Raw genomic sequence first — 17,528 nt, forward strand, 5'->3', positions numbered from 1 at the left:
GGGGGGGGGGAAGAGGAGGGGCACTTGCTATCCCTTCTGTGCTTCTGCTTTTTAAATATAGTAAGAACTGCCTGCAGCTCTTACTACATTTAAAAGGCAGAGATGCAGCAGGGAACTTGGGGTGAGCGGGGACTCAAGCAATCCCCACTCGTTCTTGTTCTAGATTGCTGCGCCTCTACCTTTTAAATATAGTAAGAGACCCCACCGTCGTTTCTTGAGTCCCCAGTTGCGCCATTTCCCTCTGCCTCCTTCCCTCCCCACCAGCAGAGATGGTGGTCTGGCTCCTCCTCCCCTGCAGATACAGAGGCAGCAAAGGGGAGGGAAGCGATTAGTTGAGTAGTGACTCGACTACCCGATAAGCCTAAGCTTATCATTTACATCCCTAACCTATCAAGATGGTTTAATAAGTGATGAGCTTTTGTGGGTGATAAGTCCACGAAAGCTCATCACCTATTAAACCATCTTGTTAGTCTTTAAAGTGCTGCATAGTTTTTCCTTTTGTTTTAGCAAGATCAGACTAACACAGCTGCTCTCTATCCCTATCCTATGGCACCTTAAAGACTAACAGATTTATGCGGACATAAGCCTTTGTAGGTAAAACCCAGTTTTTCAGATGCATCAATATGTGCCAAGTGTCTTTAACACATGTAGGCCCACCTTACAAGTCTTAATATCTGTTTCTTTCTTCATCTTAATCACACTGATTTATTTTTTCTATTGACAACTATTGGGGAGAGCATTTTGCCTTCAGCAGACAGTGGGAAGGAGACCAGCTCAAGTTGAGAGGAGCCATTCCTATGTTCCATGACCTCTTGTTACGGTTGGCTGTATTTTATACTTTTTAAACATCTTTCTCACACTTTCGTGTTAGAGGACTCCAATCAGAATTCTGTAGTTTCCACATATTCTTCATAGCTTTCTCAAAGTCAACAGCTTGTGTGCTACTTACTCTTGCTTTGAGCATTCATGAATATTCATAATCATCAGATCTAAAGTGTGCTATCCCACACCTAGGATAGGAGGCAAGGGCACACACAAGCCTCTGCCATCCCTGCCTTTCATGCTTTTTGCTTGGTCTGTTTCTGTCCCTTTATTTTTTATGAGGATAGATGTGGATGGCTGATCACTGCCCACTCCCTCCCCTAACCTGGAGTACCAGTTGACCACTTGTCTCAGGAAGACCTGCTCTTGTTAATCGATTGTTTCATATTGTTGCATTATTGCATACTTACAATGCTGGATGTAGAATCTTTGGCTCCAAAAAGCAATAGCTCCGTCTCAGAGGAATGTCTGTATATGTCAGCAGGTCTGTTATATTCCTTCCACTAGAGGGGAGTGTTACACACCTACAGACAGGCATACCTTTTACAGGCCATGGTAAAACAATCTTGCCCTTTCTGTAGGAACACACAGACCTCTAATAATTTTTTTTGCATAACTGTCATTCCAATGAATATCTAATTACACTCTCCTGAAATCAAGCTTCTAGCCTGCTGACTTGTATCTACTAGGTGAAACATTTCCTAGTCTATTTACTTTGCAGTCATGGAAGCCGTTGAACTGTCTATCTGGCCCTCCTGACCCTAGAGCTCTGTTACTTCCAGGGTTGGCTTTACCATGAAGCGAACTGAGGTGACCGCCTCAGGTGCCAGACTGTGTGCGTCATTTGAGCTCCCTGCCTCAGGTACCAAAATTTTGTGGGCCGGCCCTGGTCACTTCCTAATTTATTCATTAAAAGATTGAGAAGATGGATGGGTAGGACCTAAAGTTACATGCTGTAAGTGGGCTCCTAAGGGCATTTAATCAGTAACATACTATTTTTTGTTATTTACACTGAGCTTTGGTGCAACTTTAAACTATAAGCCTCAATTACCTGTAGCCATTACTGAAGTAAATCAGTGCATGCGCCCTATGAGAGGAGACTGTGTATATTTGTTACAACATATTGCATAATAAAGTGGAGATTTTTCTTTTTCTTTCACTAAATATGTGTACTATGGGTAGCTCTTAGAAGCTCCAATTGAGACTGAGGCCCTGTTGTGCTAGGTAGAAGATAAACACATGGTAAAACCTGAAACATTTACTATCTAAACAGACTAGACAGTTAAAGGTTGGAAGAAAAGAAGTCTTTGTCCTCTCTTATCCCTATGTTGAAGATGGGGAGCTGTGTCATGGAGAGATTCCGGCCATATTTAAAGCAGCACTACTACTGCATTGCAGCATTGCTGCTGTAGCACTGCAGTGTAGATGCTTCCTATGTTGACGAAAGAGGGGTTTCTGCTGATGTAGGTAATCCACCTATTCAAGAGTCAGTAGCTAGGTTGATGGAAGAATTCTTCCACTGACCTAGCTGTGTTTCTGCTCAAGGCATAACATTTTTCACAGCCTTGAGCAATGTAGGTAGGTCAAGCTAATTTTTAATTGTAGACCAGGCCTAAGTCCAAGATCACACAGGATACCTGAGATCTGTAGCTCCTTAATGTAGGTGTAGACTATAGCAACGGAAGGGCTTTTTCCATCAGTGTAGGTAACCCATGTTCCCAAATTATAGTAGCTGGACTGATGGAACCATTCTTTCATCAGCCTACCTTCAGCCAAACCAGGGGGTTAGGTCCGCGTAGCTACAGCTCTTAGGCTGTGTCCAGACTCAAGGGTTTTTTCAGAAAAATTAACCTTTTTTCGAAAAAACTTCACTTGTGTCTAGACTACAGCCGCGTTCTTTTGACGGCGGTAAACCAAATTTCACGAGGAAGAAAGCCTTTTTTCGAAAGTGCTCTTTTGAAAAAAGGCGTTCTTGAATGCAAACAGGGCGTTTTCGAAAGAGAGCATCCAGACTGCCTGGGTGCTCTCTTTCGAAAAAGCGGCTTGCTTTTTCGAAAGTACTGGTTGCAGTCTAGATGCTCTTTTTCGAAAGAGGCTTTTTCGAAAGAGGCTTGCAGTCTAGACGTAGCCTTAGAGGCTTGCATTTTTCACACCCCGGAGCGTGGCTAAATTTCTGGACTCCTATAGGTAAAATGTACAATATTCAACAGTTGTCAAGGAAAATCACATGATTTACAAGCTAGCAATATGGCTGGATAGTACCTAGCATAATGGAGCTCTGATCCTTACCTTGACTGGGTTGATTGGCACTATAGTGAAGGCAGATAAGAAATGATACTATGTCTTAATAAATTAGCTGAAACCATTGTATTTCTCTTAGTAGACTCTGCTGTGGCATAATGAAAATGGGGTAGACCAAAAATTGAATGGTATAAGCAATTACATTGCCACAAACTGGAGTTTTAAAGAAAAAGGGTCTTTCAGATGCTGGATGCTCAGTATAGCTTTTTTGTCTTGTGAATGGTGAGTAGGAAAAGTTTGACTCTGCTCTTGGAAAATGTATTGCACATAAATTTGACAACCAGTCCATTCCATGTTTTGATCGGTGATGACTGACTGGTTCCACTGGCATTAAAATAAAGAAATTCTTACCACGATTTTCCATCTGTGCAGCATCTTTATAGATGTTGCCATTTAATAATTTAAGCCCTATGATGGGCACTCTTATTTAAAGAACAGCTTTAATAATAATTATTTATATATCATGAAGTGATTTCTATCTCAAAGTATCTTAGAAAATGTATATATAGCAGTCACTTCACTTATCATCGAAAGAAGAGGAGTAAAAAATGCTGAGGCCAAGATTTTCAAAAATGAGTTTCTGTGGTTTAGTTCTTAAATCAATACTTAGGCATCCAAAGAAGTTGGTATGTTTGCAAAGGTGCTGAGCACACAAAATGTCCATTGATGTCAGCAGAAGATGCAGCTCCTACTGAAGTCTATGGAAGCTGCAGTTGCTTTGAAAAACAGGCATATTATGTAGGTGCTTCAATATGGATTTAGAATCCTTAATTTTAGGTTTTGTTTAAAACAAATCTTGGCTCAAATGTCTAATAGTGCACAGTAATGTTAAACAACTTTTTAAGACAAGAAGTGAACAACTTACCCAAAAAGGGAAAAATGGTACACGGGCAGATTTAATAGCTGGAATTGACCCAGAATACTGATGGGACTAACATTCCTACTAATCTGAAAAATGCCATGGAAACTTTTAGCATTAGAATGATCAAGTCCTATCTGAAGGACTGTAGTTAGACCACATTTAGTGATGGTTTATGGAGTGTAACTACTTTACATTTAAAAGTTAGGCTGAGAGTTTCAAAGGACCTAGGTAAGTTAGGTGCCCAACTCAAATTCCCCTTCAATGGAAGCTGGGCACCTAATTGCCTTAATCTTTCCTTCCATCATTAACCTCTGTTTATTTGTGGTAATTCCAGTGCCAGGGATAGACTTCAGTGCCAAGTTTAAACCCTGATCCAAACTCCCATACAATGTGAAGGTGAATGGAACCTGAGTTTTGGCTCATTCTGTTATGAAGGGAGAAGCCAGGACCCGGTACAAATTTGAATTTAGATCTTCATTTCCCCAAAGTCTGAGTGTTGTTCCTCTTTAGGGATTGGACCGAACTCATCTCTAATTATAGTTATACTTTCATCTCCAATTTGAGTCTTATAGTTTGTGCCATAGCTGATGCTGAATGTTAATTACATCAATGTCTATTTATGGAATGGAGAAATTAGGGAGACCAGGTGACAGAAGTGACAAAAATTTCAGAACACTGAATGATTCAACTTTCTTCCCATCCCCCCTTCCTTTCTCTTCCCTATCCTGCAACTTCCCCCAGTCCATATGCTAGGAGACAGTACAGTTCATGCAAAAGAGTATTGATGTCCTCATTTTCCTCCTTTCCTATTGAGATATCATTACGGGAATGAAAAAGGACGTGAGAGCTTTTGAAAAAAAACGGGTGAATACTCAAGACATTTTATAAAGGGGAAAGAAAATAGGACTCTACAGGGGGTAGAAAGATTCTGAATGTGTGCCTCTTCCGACTTTTCTTTTGCTGGAAACCTGAAGCTGTTGTTCCTATTTCAGCTCTCACTGTCTTTTAGTACTTGACGGCTTTACTGCCCTTGCTCCTGAACCTCAACAGATTGGGGCTTATTTACCTATTCACACTCCTACTGAGGAACCTCATTAATATGCTTATTAGCCACATCATTCTCCTGCTGCAGGGTTAACAAAAAAGATTCCAGCCACTTTGAGAGGGTGGGGGCAGAAGGAGAGGGGGAGATTGTAAGGAGATTATACATCCATTCAGAAGTCTAACTGGTGTGAAAGACTCCCTGGGCCCACTGAGATCACTTGAAGCCTAAATATGATGACAGAATTACTTTAAAAAAATTAAACATGCTTTTGATTTTCTCAGGTTGAGAAGTTTTCCTGTTGTGGACCAGCTTGTAGATTGACTCATTTAGGAGAATAGGGTGCTGTGGGTTCATAGCTGCTTTCTTTACATCTCTCCAAAAAATTCTGAGGTCTGTTTCCAGATATAAAAATAGATGTCCTCTGTCATTTCTAGAGAGATTCTTCCTTTTCATTCTTTCAGGGTATGCAGAGATATTGATGAATGGCGAAACTGCCATTTTCCTTTGTTGGCCAATAATTTATGTGAGAATGTGTTGTTTTCAATGGGCAATGGATATGGTTGGAGCTGGGGAAATTGGATCTTGACTGAGACATCTTGGCTTATCAATTAGATCATTCCAATATCAATCTCCCCTCCCCACGCCCCCAAGTAATGAAGACTTCCCATCAATTACAAACTTGTCCCCTTCCCTTCCATACCTTGTCTTAATGATAGTGACAAGACGAAAGTACTTTCTGGAAGACATGTACTTATGAACATTTGAAAACAAGTTTCAGCTGCTCCAAAATATGTAAAATGAGAACAGAGAGATAATGTGCTGTGGGTTCATGATCTTCAAAGGTCCCATTTACCAGCCTGGACATAGATTAGAAAATGTGCAATAGCGCTGTGTTTAAATAAAGTAATATTTAAATTGATCAGCACTCTAATTTAATTTGAGGCAACACTACATATTGATCTTGTTGTCAAGCTGATCCCACAGAACAAGCACTACAGAGAATCCAGATGAATAACCTTTTTGTTAACAGTATATTAAATTAATCAAGTAGCAATTTCAGATGCTTGAATTATGCACTGTTTAAAATCTGAGAGACCAGGCCAATCACTTCTGCTGATCAAACTCTTTGATCAAACTCTTCTTTTTAGAAATCACGAGTACATTTCTTAAAGGAGCACTGTCAGTGAAAATCACATGCTAATGGTATGTTTTGCACAAGGCTTTGCAAAACCTGAGATGATTATTTATTTTTGTTGTGGTAGCGCACAAAGGTTCCAGTCAGGATTAGGGGCCCATTTTGCCAGAGGCTAGACAAATAGACAGGTAGAGGCAGTTCTTGCCCCCAGAAACTTAATATCCAGTTTTCCATTAATTTTCCTAATTTGTTTTTTGTTTGAATTTAAACATTCCCTGGCCTATTAGCAACCCAAACATTTCACTTTGAGAACCAGAATGTGAAAGGGACAAAAAGTAGGAATGAGATGGGTGTTTTTGTATTACCTTGTTCAAACTCAGTGAATTAAATTCACAACCAACAAAAAAAGTGGGAAAACAGATTTTTTTGCAATTTTCAGTTTTGTCTGAAATATTCTTAAAAACATAAGTAATGATTTTATTAGTGTTTTTAACGGGTGGTGCTTTAAAGTGTTGAACTTGCACGAGTTGACCGTCATATGCTATATATTTTGCTCCTTTTTGATAATATACCTCAATGCTCAAATCCTTGACATTTAATTTGGCAGTGTTGTCCGAGATTGTTTTTCTCACAAAAAATTAGGGTCCCAGTTCTGCAAAACCCTTCTGCCCATGCTTAGCTTTAAACATATGACGCTTCGAGTAAAGAAGCTGGGCACATGATAAAGTGCGTTGCTGAATCGGGACTTAGCTGGTTAGGTCTGATTTTTATTTCAGCTTTTACCTGTCTTTTACACGCTCCCTTTCCAAGATGGTACATAATCCCAGCCACAGTATAAATTCCGAAGGGTAGCGCCAGTAGAACTCACTACTATTGATCATGCTTCCACTGGAATCTATTGTCACCTTTTCTGTTGGCTTAAGTGGGTCAGGATCAGTCCCCTTAGGAAACAATTAGAATAGTTGAGAGAGTTTTAAAAATACCCTACTGCTATTTTAAGTGCGATCAGTTTCCAGACGTGAAGGGGAGGGGGGCTGCTCCTAAAGTTCCTTTCGGTGCAGAGTTTAAAAAGGGATTTTCTTCCTGCTCATTTATTTGTGCCACTTGGAGGCGTTTTCACGTGAACTGCTCTGAAAGAGAAGCGGGAGGCAGAGAAATCCCCGCTCCGAGTCCCTGTGCATCTGAAGGGGACGCGTCTGCAGTCAAACATTGCCTTGCGCGGCTGTGATTGGCAGAGGGAAGGGGAACTGTCCAGGAAATGGCTCGAGTTTCAGCGAGGGGGGAGTGACCGGGGGTGGGAGGAAGGGGAGCCGGAGGAGTGCGGAGGGGGAGAAAAAAGGTTTGTGTGGACTTGACAAAGCTTTAGAGATTACCACGGCAAATGCTGCATGGAGGGGAGCCGGACCTAGGACTGCCAAGGAAGCCCGGCGCTGCCGCTTTGGTGGATGGAAGTGACTCCCCCTTTGCCCCACGCCTGGATCTCCGCTCCCCCTGCCGCAGTGGAGGGAAGAAAAGGGTTTAAAGCCAGGCGGGTCGCTGTGCAGCCTTGGTGCTGCTTTTTAAACTCTCTCTTCCCCCGGCCACTGGGGTGAGCCTTTGGGGGCTGCTGCGCGCCCGCTCCGCAGCTTGGCGCGGCCCCGAGGTGGCGAGCGCCTGGATGTGGAATAACCGAGGGACGCTTGTTTTTCTTGGGAGAAGTTTCCCCCCCGAGGGAGCCGCGCTCCGGCACTTTGATTCGTCCCGCGCACACGCCTGCTGCCGGGGGGACGCCGGCCGCTCACTCGGAGCCTTTGCAGTCAAGGTAATTGGTCCAGGCTTGGCCGGGCGGTGGAGGAGTGGCAGGGACCCGAGAGGCTCCGGGTGTGTCTCGCATCTCCAGCGTGGGCCTCCCCCCCCCAGCGCTCGGTGGGCCCCGTCCAGCCTGGCCTGGCACCGGGTGCAGTCGCGTCCCCCCAGGGCTAAAGCTGCAGTGCCCGCGAAGCGCAGAACCTGCCCAGGCGCTCCGAGCTGGGCGCTCCGTGGGTTCCCAGCCCTGCCTCCGACAGCCCCGTTCCCACCCCCGGCAGTGAACGCGGGTGCCTTTTGGTTTGAGGGACCCGAAGCCAAGCGTCTTAACAAATCTAGTGGGACGCCCCTTCCCCTCAAGAAGAGGCTTGATCTTGCTCGGCGTGAGCGGTTTTGTGCGGCGGCCTTTGGGTTTGGGAGTCCGAGGGAGCGTCCCTCCTGTGTCACTTCTGCTGCTACACCTAAAATAACAGAGATCACCTCACCCCCTGCGCGGCTGCACTTTTGGCCTTTCTTGCATGTGGACTTGCTCACCTTTGCTGTTAATTGCGGTGAAGCCTGACCTACATTAACACTTCTTGGATTTTTTCCCCCCCTTACACAGGGTTCGTTCCTAGCAATTGACTGTCATCTTTGTTACCTAATTCACAGCAATCCACTTATTCCTATTCAGTGGTTACAACAGGATCTAAATGGGCAGGCCTATCAGTAAACAGTGATTATGCTGTTAATTAACCCGGAGCTAAACTTTTGGGGGCAAAAATAAATTGAGAGTCCTCACTTGCAGTACAAATAGGGCTCAGTCGTTCAAACACCTAATAAGGTGTTAAGACTTCTGTGGCATTTTTTAAAACCTATCTGGCCATAGAGGGCCACAGTATAAAATCAACACATGGAATCTTTTAGCAATAGTTGCAACATTCTGTCAGTGGAGAGAAGAATTTTACATGGAGCATACTGAAAACTAAAAATACAGGAGGTTCCTCTGCTAACCATGCATTATTTGGATACTTTTGGGTTTTTTTAAGCTATACATAATTTCCCCCTTTTAATGAAACATATATTTAAATGTAAAACTACCCTTTCAAACAGTGACCTATTATGAGTTTGGTGTGAAACGCTATCAACATTTAGAACCTCATTGTCTCCTTTGTACCAAATCCCTGTAAATCTTCCACTAGCCTTTACTCATTTTAATCTGAAAAGCCTGTTTGAGTTGAATAGACAGCAATCAGGAGCCTCTGTACCTCTCTCCCTCTCTGGAATGTCAATTAAAATGCAGATTTTTTTTCTGATCTCTTGGTGGCAAAAGACTGGAGGAAAAACAGGATAGTCCAGCAAAGTAAATGAAAGAAGTTCAAACAATGAAGTTCCACCGAAACTGTTAGCCAGTTCCCATTTGTTCTCCAAACTAATAGTTGAAATACTCAGCTTTACTTAGATATTGAATTGAGATGTCTTATTATTATACAATATATATGGTTAGCTCAATTATACGGTCATTTTAATTGCACTTAACTGCAACTGAGTTTTAGAAACTTGATTCAGATTTTGGCATCCCTTGATACCCAAGTGTTATGCAGTGTGCAATGTATTGATTTGGAGAACATGCTCTCTGCAATTTGCAATCTCTCTGGGGAGTGATAAACATCATATAAACAACGATGGGACTACAGTAAAAAGAGCTCCGAGAATTGAATTTAATCAAAGGCGCTGTTTGAACAAATAGTGAGAGAGTGTGTTTAAAGTTGAACTACAGTTTGGAGGAATTTGGTTGCGCTCCCAACCCAGGTTGTTTTCCCATGCTTGTCAGTTTGGCAAAGAAATTTGGGCAGGTATGTGACGAGGTGAAAATTGACTTGATGAGCGGGTGGCAAGGAGAGCGATCAATCATTGGAGGCTGACAACTCCTCCCCAAAGTGTAGGCTGAGAAGAGAGACAGAGTTCCCTTTCAAGGGGAAAAATAAACACTACGTGTGGCTTTCACTGAGCCTGAGTCTCCAGGAGGGATTATGGTATTGTAGTCAGGAAGCCAGAATTGTGGAGGCCAAAAGCATGCTGGGGCTGTGTTCCAAACATTGAGATAGAGGTACATAATTATCCAGTGTAGGAGGTCTCTCCAAATTCCAAAGAATTGTCCCCCAGCAACAGTGGCAATTAAAATATGAAAAGAATTGGGTTTCGTTTGGGGAGAAAAGGGGAAAGAACAGCTTTGAGATGGGAGATTATTGAACAGCTTTAACATTTTTGGGTACCTTGACTCTGATTTCAGTTTTGCTACTAAATTGTAAGAAAGAGATCGGCTGCATTTTAAACCTGCTTTTGCATCATGGATTAAGAGTGCCTGTTCTCTCCTGGCAAATGTTCAGATGCAGAAACCCTGGTAATACTCAGGTGTGAAGGAGTTTTTACAGAAGCCTACTGTTACTGGACTGAAGAATGTTTATGATGAGAGCAGGAATCGTTTATATACTTTTAAACCTTTTCAGAGATTTAACATAGCCTAAAATTCTTTAATGAGTAAAATGTGACCAGAGTTAAATTATATTCTGGACTTGTTTTAAATACATTTACTATTTTAATGCATAATTTTTTCTTTACTGTATACTGCAGTGATAGTTTCATCGGCTGTTGTTATAGTCTGTTTATATGTCCACTTTAATCAAGTTCAAAGAAGGCTTTATAGGGATTTGTTAAATTATCTTCACAATCATCCCGTTAAGTCATTAAGTATTGCACCCATTTTACACCTGGGTAAACTCACAAAGTGTTGGATCAAGTGGCAGAGTTAGGAAAAGAACCCAGATATCTGGGTTCCTCTCTTCTAATTGCTAGACAGTAAGAGACAAAAGTTATTTAAACTGGTTTGCTAAGTCACTCCTGCTTAGTCCTTTTTAAAATATTTTTTCAGACTGTTTTTAAAATGATTCCTTGTAATGTTCTAGTGTTTGTTTCATTGAAGGTTTAATGATGGCTGTTACAATGTTAATAAAAGCTCATGCAATGCTTAAATTTAATGTTACAAAGCTAGATGTGCCTGAGAGAAAGAGAAAAAAGCCATGACTCAAAACATCCTGTATTAATTAGCAAAAAGTATTTTGCAGTTACGTTTTAAAATGTCTAATACATTTAATACATTTCTGTGTCTGGAACCTGAGTTATTCTGTAAAGCAGCAGAAAATATCACATCTTTAAGGTAGCACAGGTTGGTTTTAGGCATTGTATAGCTTCAGCAGAAGACTGGCAAGACTGAATGAGCTCAATAATATTTAATAAAGGATGAATCCTTATGTCAGATTGTTCAAATGGTTCTGAGCCTTTTGTGGATAAATGCTCATCTATGGAGGATGGGAATGGGGAGAAGAGCGTGAGGGAAACATAATGAAAAATTGAATTTTAGGGGTTTTTTTTTTCTTTCACAACTAACACCTCTGAAATTTCAGTTTGGGCACAGATTAGACTAAGATTAGTCATTAGACAGGTCAGACAAATCAGAATTAATGATGCAGTTACTGGATTTATTCATTGCCTGAGGAGTAGTCTTTTTTGTTTTTGTGTGTGTTTGGAGGCGGGAAATGGAGGGAGAAGAGAGAAATTTGTGTCTGATCCAGTTGTTAAGCCACTCTGTTGGTGCTGATATTTTGATTCATGCCTGACACGTCATTGTGGTGGTGGTTACCAGGTTTACTGTGGGAGCTGCAAGTTTCTTTGGCACTACATTTTTTCCAGTACGTTGCTGTTTCATAAAGGGTGCTCTTCATCCTTTTAAGTGGCTAGTTTTAAAAAGATTGAAATAAGGGTTTTTTTTAGGCCTGTGTAACGTCTGTTGATACACATCTATATTCTGTGACAAGGCTGTCTCCCTAGATTTGTCTACATATACGTGTGTTTATATCTTGTGTGTAAGCAAATAGAAATGGCAGATCTTGTGTGATCTCTAGCAGATATGCAATTTTGTGGCAAACATAATTCAGATTTTGATTTTCCAAAACAGTGTCGTTAGTAAGTTCTATTACAAAAAATGGACCATTTTAATTGTTCCAGATCTGCAATTGTCCCAGATTTGCACTGACAGTGAAGTTAGTGCAGAAGAGTGTAAGTATACAGGAGAGTTGGAATCTCAAATATAAAATAAAATATCAAGGAATATCTAAGTAGAAATATAGTATTATTCAATGGAATAATATTGTCATATGAAATATTATTGGTTTGTTTTAAAACGTAGCTTACTCCATTTACTATTTAGATGAGGGACCAAAAAAGCCATGCAAACTCAAACATATGTTCGAACAATAGCTAGAATGGAATTGTATAATTGTTGTAATTTTGTAGCATTAAGGGTTATGCATCTGCACATGTGTGCCTTTAGTATTTCTTAACAAGCTGTATATTTTTCTGTGATTAAAATAGTTCTTTAAATATGTGCTGAGAAACAATTTTGTGAAATCAAGAAGGGCTTGGTTATGCCTGAGGTGGTGATGGAAACTGTTAACAGAAAATGAAAAATCACTCACTTTTCACATGCTTTCAAAGCTGTAAAACTATTTCATTCTCCCCTTCACCCCTTGGGTTTTTGGGAGGATTTTCAAGTGTCATTCAAGATGCTTTCACTGACACTACTAAATTTCTGTCTTCTTCACAGCAGCTGCAACAGTTACAAGTGAGAAGCTTTTTATCAAGGCTGAAGGCACTGCTTCCAGTCCATGCTTGTGTAGAAGTGTGCAGATGGGATTAAATTCCAGATGGATATATGGAAAAGGACCAGGAACTGGCACTAAAAAAATGGTCAGCTGCAGTTCAGTTTGCCTTATATGCCTGGTGGTGGTCACCATGGCTGGACTTTCCTTGGCTCGGCCATCATACAATTTAGTTGTTCAAGACACCACTTTGGAACCTGAAGGTGAGTCACTTTAGAAAAGTTCAGCTTCAAAATACGTTCACGAGAAAGGGGACCTGAAATATAACTACCTTAGTTTATTTATAAACATAGAGAAAGTGTCAGGTTAGTCCAGAAATAGTTTTGTGTATTCTTATTCTCTTTCTTCCAAATATGGGCTCTGATTCAGCAACCATGTATGGTCTTAACTTTATGCAGGTCAGTTGAGTCAGTGACTTCCGTAGGACTTTAGCTTGTCTGTAGTGTAAAGCACGTGAGTATATGGTCCCAGGAATGAGTCTGTGGTTTCCCTTAAGAAAATTGGTCTCCTAGCTGAAGGAACTACTGTGTTTGTACACGAGTTGCATGTTCTGGCCAAATATATATATTGTAGGAGCATAAATAGCTGTCTATTAATTAAGATAAGATAATTAAAATAGAATTTAAAAAGTCCCATTTATTTTTCATCATTTGTGCTGATTATGTAATTTTGCAGTTCACTCTGCTTGTAGAATGAAAACTCATTACTCAGTTTTATTTTTGTTTATCATCAGTTTCCATTTATTGTTTCTAGTGTCCCAGCATAAACTCTGGAGTGTGTGGTTTGCAAATCTCACAGGAGAATGCTTAAATGCAAGATATATACACACAAGTGTTTATTAATTCCTGTGAAAACAAAGACTAATGGGAACATTTCTATTGATAGAATATTTTTATGAAGTTCTTATAAAATCTAATATTTTGAGGCTGGTATGTCAAACACTTTAGGGACATTCTTGCACCATATTGCTTTATTTGTTGAATTTTAGGATTTTTTAAAATTAAAACATATTTATTGTATTAAGAATATTTTTGTTAAGCTGTACATAGCATCCTCACTGGCCCCCTAAGAAACTTAGTAGGGATGGTTCTTTCTTAATATGATTAATTTGGAATACAGTGCCCTGATAGATACATTTTTAATAACTGAACTGTCAAAACAGTCTTCTCAGAATAATTGTGTATGGACATATCCTATCCCTCAAACATTGTTTATGGGATGTGGCCTCTCTCTGTTATGTTGTTTACATTCAGCAATACAGCTTTGTTTTTCTTTAGTGTATTTTAATGCTGAACTTACTTTTTTCAACCCATCCTATCTAAAATTAGGTTTCACTAGTTAGTGAATTTTTTTTTAAATTCCTAGTACGTTCTTATTGATGACTGAGGTTGAATTATTCAGGTATGATGAGAGCTCTCCCCTACCGAGTATTCATAAAAGTATTGTAATATTGAAGTCTGTCATCAATAGAGATTATTGGTAGCAAAGTACTTTTCCTCATGGTAATATGGGAATTAAAAAAAAAACTCTCATCACTGTTTAATGAACCTGTTTGTTTATTAGCCCACAAAGTGTTTGCTTGATTCTTGGGAGCATGACAAAATCATCAATGATTCTGGTTTTAAGTCAGCTATTTATGGCAAGCCTTGTGGTTTTAGGGTTAACTCATCAAGAATGTGATTTCATTGCAGGGTAGTACAGGAAGAAGATAAATGTTTTAAGCTTATGTCATCATCATTTTTCAGTTGCATAGGGAAGAAATAACCATTTTTTAAAAAATTTACAATTTAAAATATGCTGCCTCCAAAATGAGTATATACTGGAAGAAATCTGGATCTTATCAGAGTGCAAATTATTGAAAAGAAGTTAACTTTTTTCTCTGGGCACAATGTTACTTCTATAAAACAATTTCAGATGTGAGAACACTGAATTATTACCAGCAAAGAGAAAATGGGCTTTTGAATTAATGGCATAATAACTTTCATGTTAGACTAGAGGGAACCACGTGGGATTATATTGGAGATTTGGGAAATAAAAGCTCCATTTTGCTGATTTCCAGTGTATCTTGACACTTTGATTCAGAGCTCATCTTAGTCTGTTTAGGGAGCAGTCGGCTCTGTGGAGCCCTGATTTTGACTGTGGCCTCTAGTTAGTACTGTAATAATAATTACACAGTAGACTACATCTATCAAAAGTGAGCCATTTTTTCTTGTAGTTCATGCATATTCACTAAGGGCCTGATCCTGCCAACTCAGGCGCTGGAACAATTTCAATAGTGAGAGGTGCAGAGAGCTATTGAACTAAATTATAAACCCTGTATATGATGGAAACCACTTCAAGCTGGGGTGTGGCAGCATTCCCAGCACCCCTCATTCCAGTACTTATGTCTCCCAATGCTTATTGCCGATTGGAGTGTATCCTCCTGTGAGTAGTCCCAGCAAGAACTAAGAGCATTAGTGTTTGCAGCAGCAGAATGTTAAGGACTTATGTTTTAAACCAGCTTGCATTTGTAGAATTGTACCTAGCGCCAGTTGTTATATTGTTGTCTGGGAGGAGTAGTTCTGAGTGGGGGAAGTAATATAATCTCCACTTTCAAATTATTATGATATTTGCAATAAGTATATTTGACAGCATATAATGGAGTTCTGTCATTGTACGTTCACACTATTCAGTCCTTTGATTGCAGCCAGCACTGAAAATGCTGGGGGTGAGGGGCAGCTGACCGCACACATAAGGTTACTTTGTGAACTGAATAATTAGTTTAGACACACATTTGATAAAGGACAAACTAACCCTTGACCTTCCCTCACCCTAGTTGTCTGTTATGAAGACTGCTGGCTAACTAATTTAGTCCCCTCTGTGTAGGACTTTGACTCTGTGCTCTGTATACCCAGACTCCTTTCCTTTTCCCCACAAATTCAAGAACAATTGTTTTTAATTTAGCTGTGCTTTTAAAGCCCTACTTTCAACTCCATATAAGGCATGGCCTAATTCCAAGCCCGGTGAAAAACACAATAGTTTAAAATTAGTCTTAAATGTGTACTCAAGAGAGTCAAACGCGTAGCAGAGTATGCAATGTCTTCAGATATCTCTCACCCTGGGAGAGATGTATGCTTCTGTTTGACACACAAGGGGCTAATAATTTGTCATTTGATACTTAACTTAGTAACAGGTATTTATTGATAGTAAATGAATGTAAACACTAGCTGGTGCAAGTAAATATCCAAAGCAGTTCATTAATGTCTGTTTTTTATAATCCACCAGCAAAGAACTGTGTTTAATATTAATGTCACTTGATTAATACAATCCAGTCACAATTAAATCAAGAAACACAATCCAATCTAACTCAGAATTCAAAAATAAAAAGTGAATTGAATTCCCTGTTATGCCGATTGTGAGGGGCATCCAGCAGAACAACATATTTTAATGTAACTTTTGTTTTTTTCCCTTTGTGGAATCCTCTTACTCTGCTCAGATTTGCAGGAGGTGTTCCAGAATGCCTGAATTTGTGACAGTTCAAATACTGTACTATTAAGGGGTAGCCGTGTTAGTCTGTAATTTTAAAAGCAATGATTAGTTCTGTGTCATCTTAAAAATAACTCGTAGTCCTGTGGCACCTTAGAGACTAGCACAAATATATAGGATCATGAGCTTGAGGTTTTGCCCACGAAAACTCATGATACTAATGTATATATTTGTTAGTCACTAAGGTGCCACAGGACTACTCATTGTTTTTACAAATATAGGGTGGACCTCCCTGGTCCAGTTCCCTTGGGACCTGAGTGGTCCTGAAGAAGGGATTTTGCTGGACTGGGAAGGTCATTTCTGCCCCACTGACACCGGTCCCCAAGCCCTGCACTGCTCCTGGCTTGTCCTTCTGGTTGGCTCCCCACGTGTGACCAGCCCAGCTGACCTGCCATGGCAGCCACGGTCCTGCTGCTGGGGCGCTCAGCTTCTCCGCAGCAAACCACTGCCCTGCTGCCAGTGCTTCCAGTCCCTCCAGCCCTGTCGCGGCAGCACCAGCCCCACTGCCATCCCACAGTGGGATTCTCTCCTCCTCTCTCCCAGCAGGAGACAGCTGCTCAGCTACTGGGGTTCTTGACTCTGTCAGCCCTACTGTGGCAGCAGTGGCCCCAGTGCCGGAGCTTCTGGCTCCGCAAGCCCTGCTGCAGCCGTCCTGTGGTCCCACTGCCAGGGCTCCTGGCCCCATCGCAGCAGACTGCTGCCTGCACTGGTGGAGCCTTTTGGCATTCTGGCCGCCCTGCCACGGGCTTAGCTGGACGCCTGCGGCCAGGCTCCCAGCTGCTCGCCTCCCTGCAGCCAGCCTGGCTGGGTTCCTGGCCCCCGCAGGGCTCCTGCCTCTGACCCTCTGCCGGGTCTCTTTGGTCTGGCAACATCCATGGTTCTGACAGATGCTGCAAAGATTCTCTTGGTGTGAGTCAAGTCACAGAATGATGCAGTTTGGGATGCTTTTTTACCCAGGGAGATAATGAGGGTTTCAGAGGGAAGACAATAAATTCCAATTTGCCTTTTAAAACTACATGCCCTTCCCCTTGCCTGACAGGGGCACACAAATCTCTGTTTTAAACTCAGTTTTCATTTGAGTTGTGCAAGATGTAACTGTACCATGTTAGAGGAAAAACTGCAGCTATTTCACTCAGCCCCTTGGTGTGAAAGCTCACCAGGTAAGAAGCACTCCGTAAATAAGAGACAAACAACAATTGGGGTTTCTGAGACTAGTGTGGAAATGGCCATGTTGTGTTTATTTGACTTCTTTTAAAACGCTCACAGCCATGAAAAAGAGCTCCAATATCTGCAGAACAGGTTTAATTTTTAAATATATGCCATTAACTCTGACTTCTGTTCACACAATCCTAACAA

At 41.0% G+C, this 17,528-nt stretch overlaps 1 protein-coding gene across 10 annotated transcripts in view; it reads left to right on the forward strand.

Moving 5' to 3' along the window:
- FGFR2 (fibroblast growth factor receptor 2) overlaps positions 1-17,528 on the forward strand; it is a 131,827-nt gene that overhangs the window by 13,718 nt on the left and 100,581 nt on the right. For 7 of the 10 annotated variants that reach the window (XM_075935342.2, XM_075935345.2, XM_014573599.4 and 4 more), the window contains exons 1-2: positions 7,474-7,966; positions 12,593-12,850. In XM_075935342.2, the coding sequence (XP_075791457.1) occupies positions 12,676-12,850 (175 nt within the window). In that variant the 5' untranslated portion in view covers positions 7,474-7,966; positions 12,593-12,675. Of the gene's footprint in view, positions 1-7,473; positions 7,967-9,912; positions 10,040-12,592; positions 12,851-17,528 lie in introns of those variants that run through there. The other 3 variants (XM_014573603.4, XM_014573605.4, XM_075935341.2) reach the window with 3 other exon arrangements.

This window comes from Pelodiscus sinensis, chromosome 8 (genome assembly GCF_052426305.1).
Source record: "Pelodiscus sinensis isolate ZL-2025 chromosome 8, ASM5242630v1, whole genome shotgun sequence".
Taxonomy (NCBI): Eukaryota; Metazoa; Chordata; order Testudines; family Trionychidae; genus Pelodiscus; species Pelodiscus sinensis.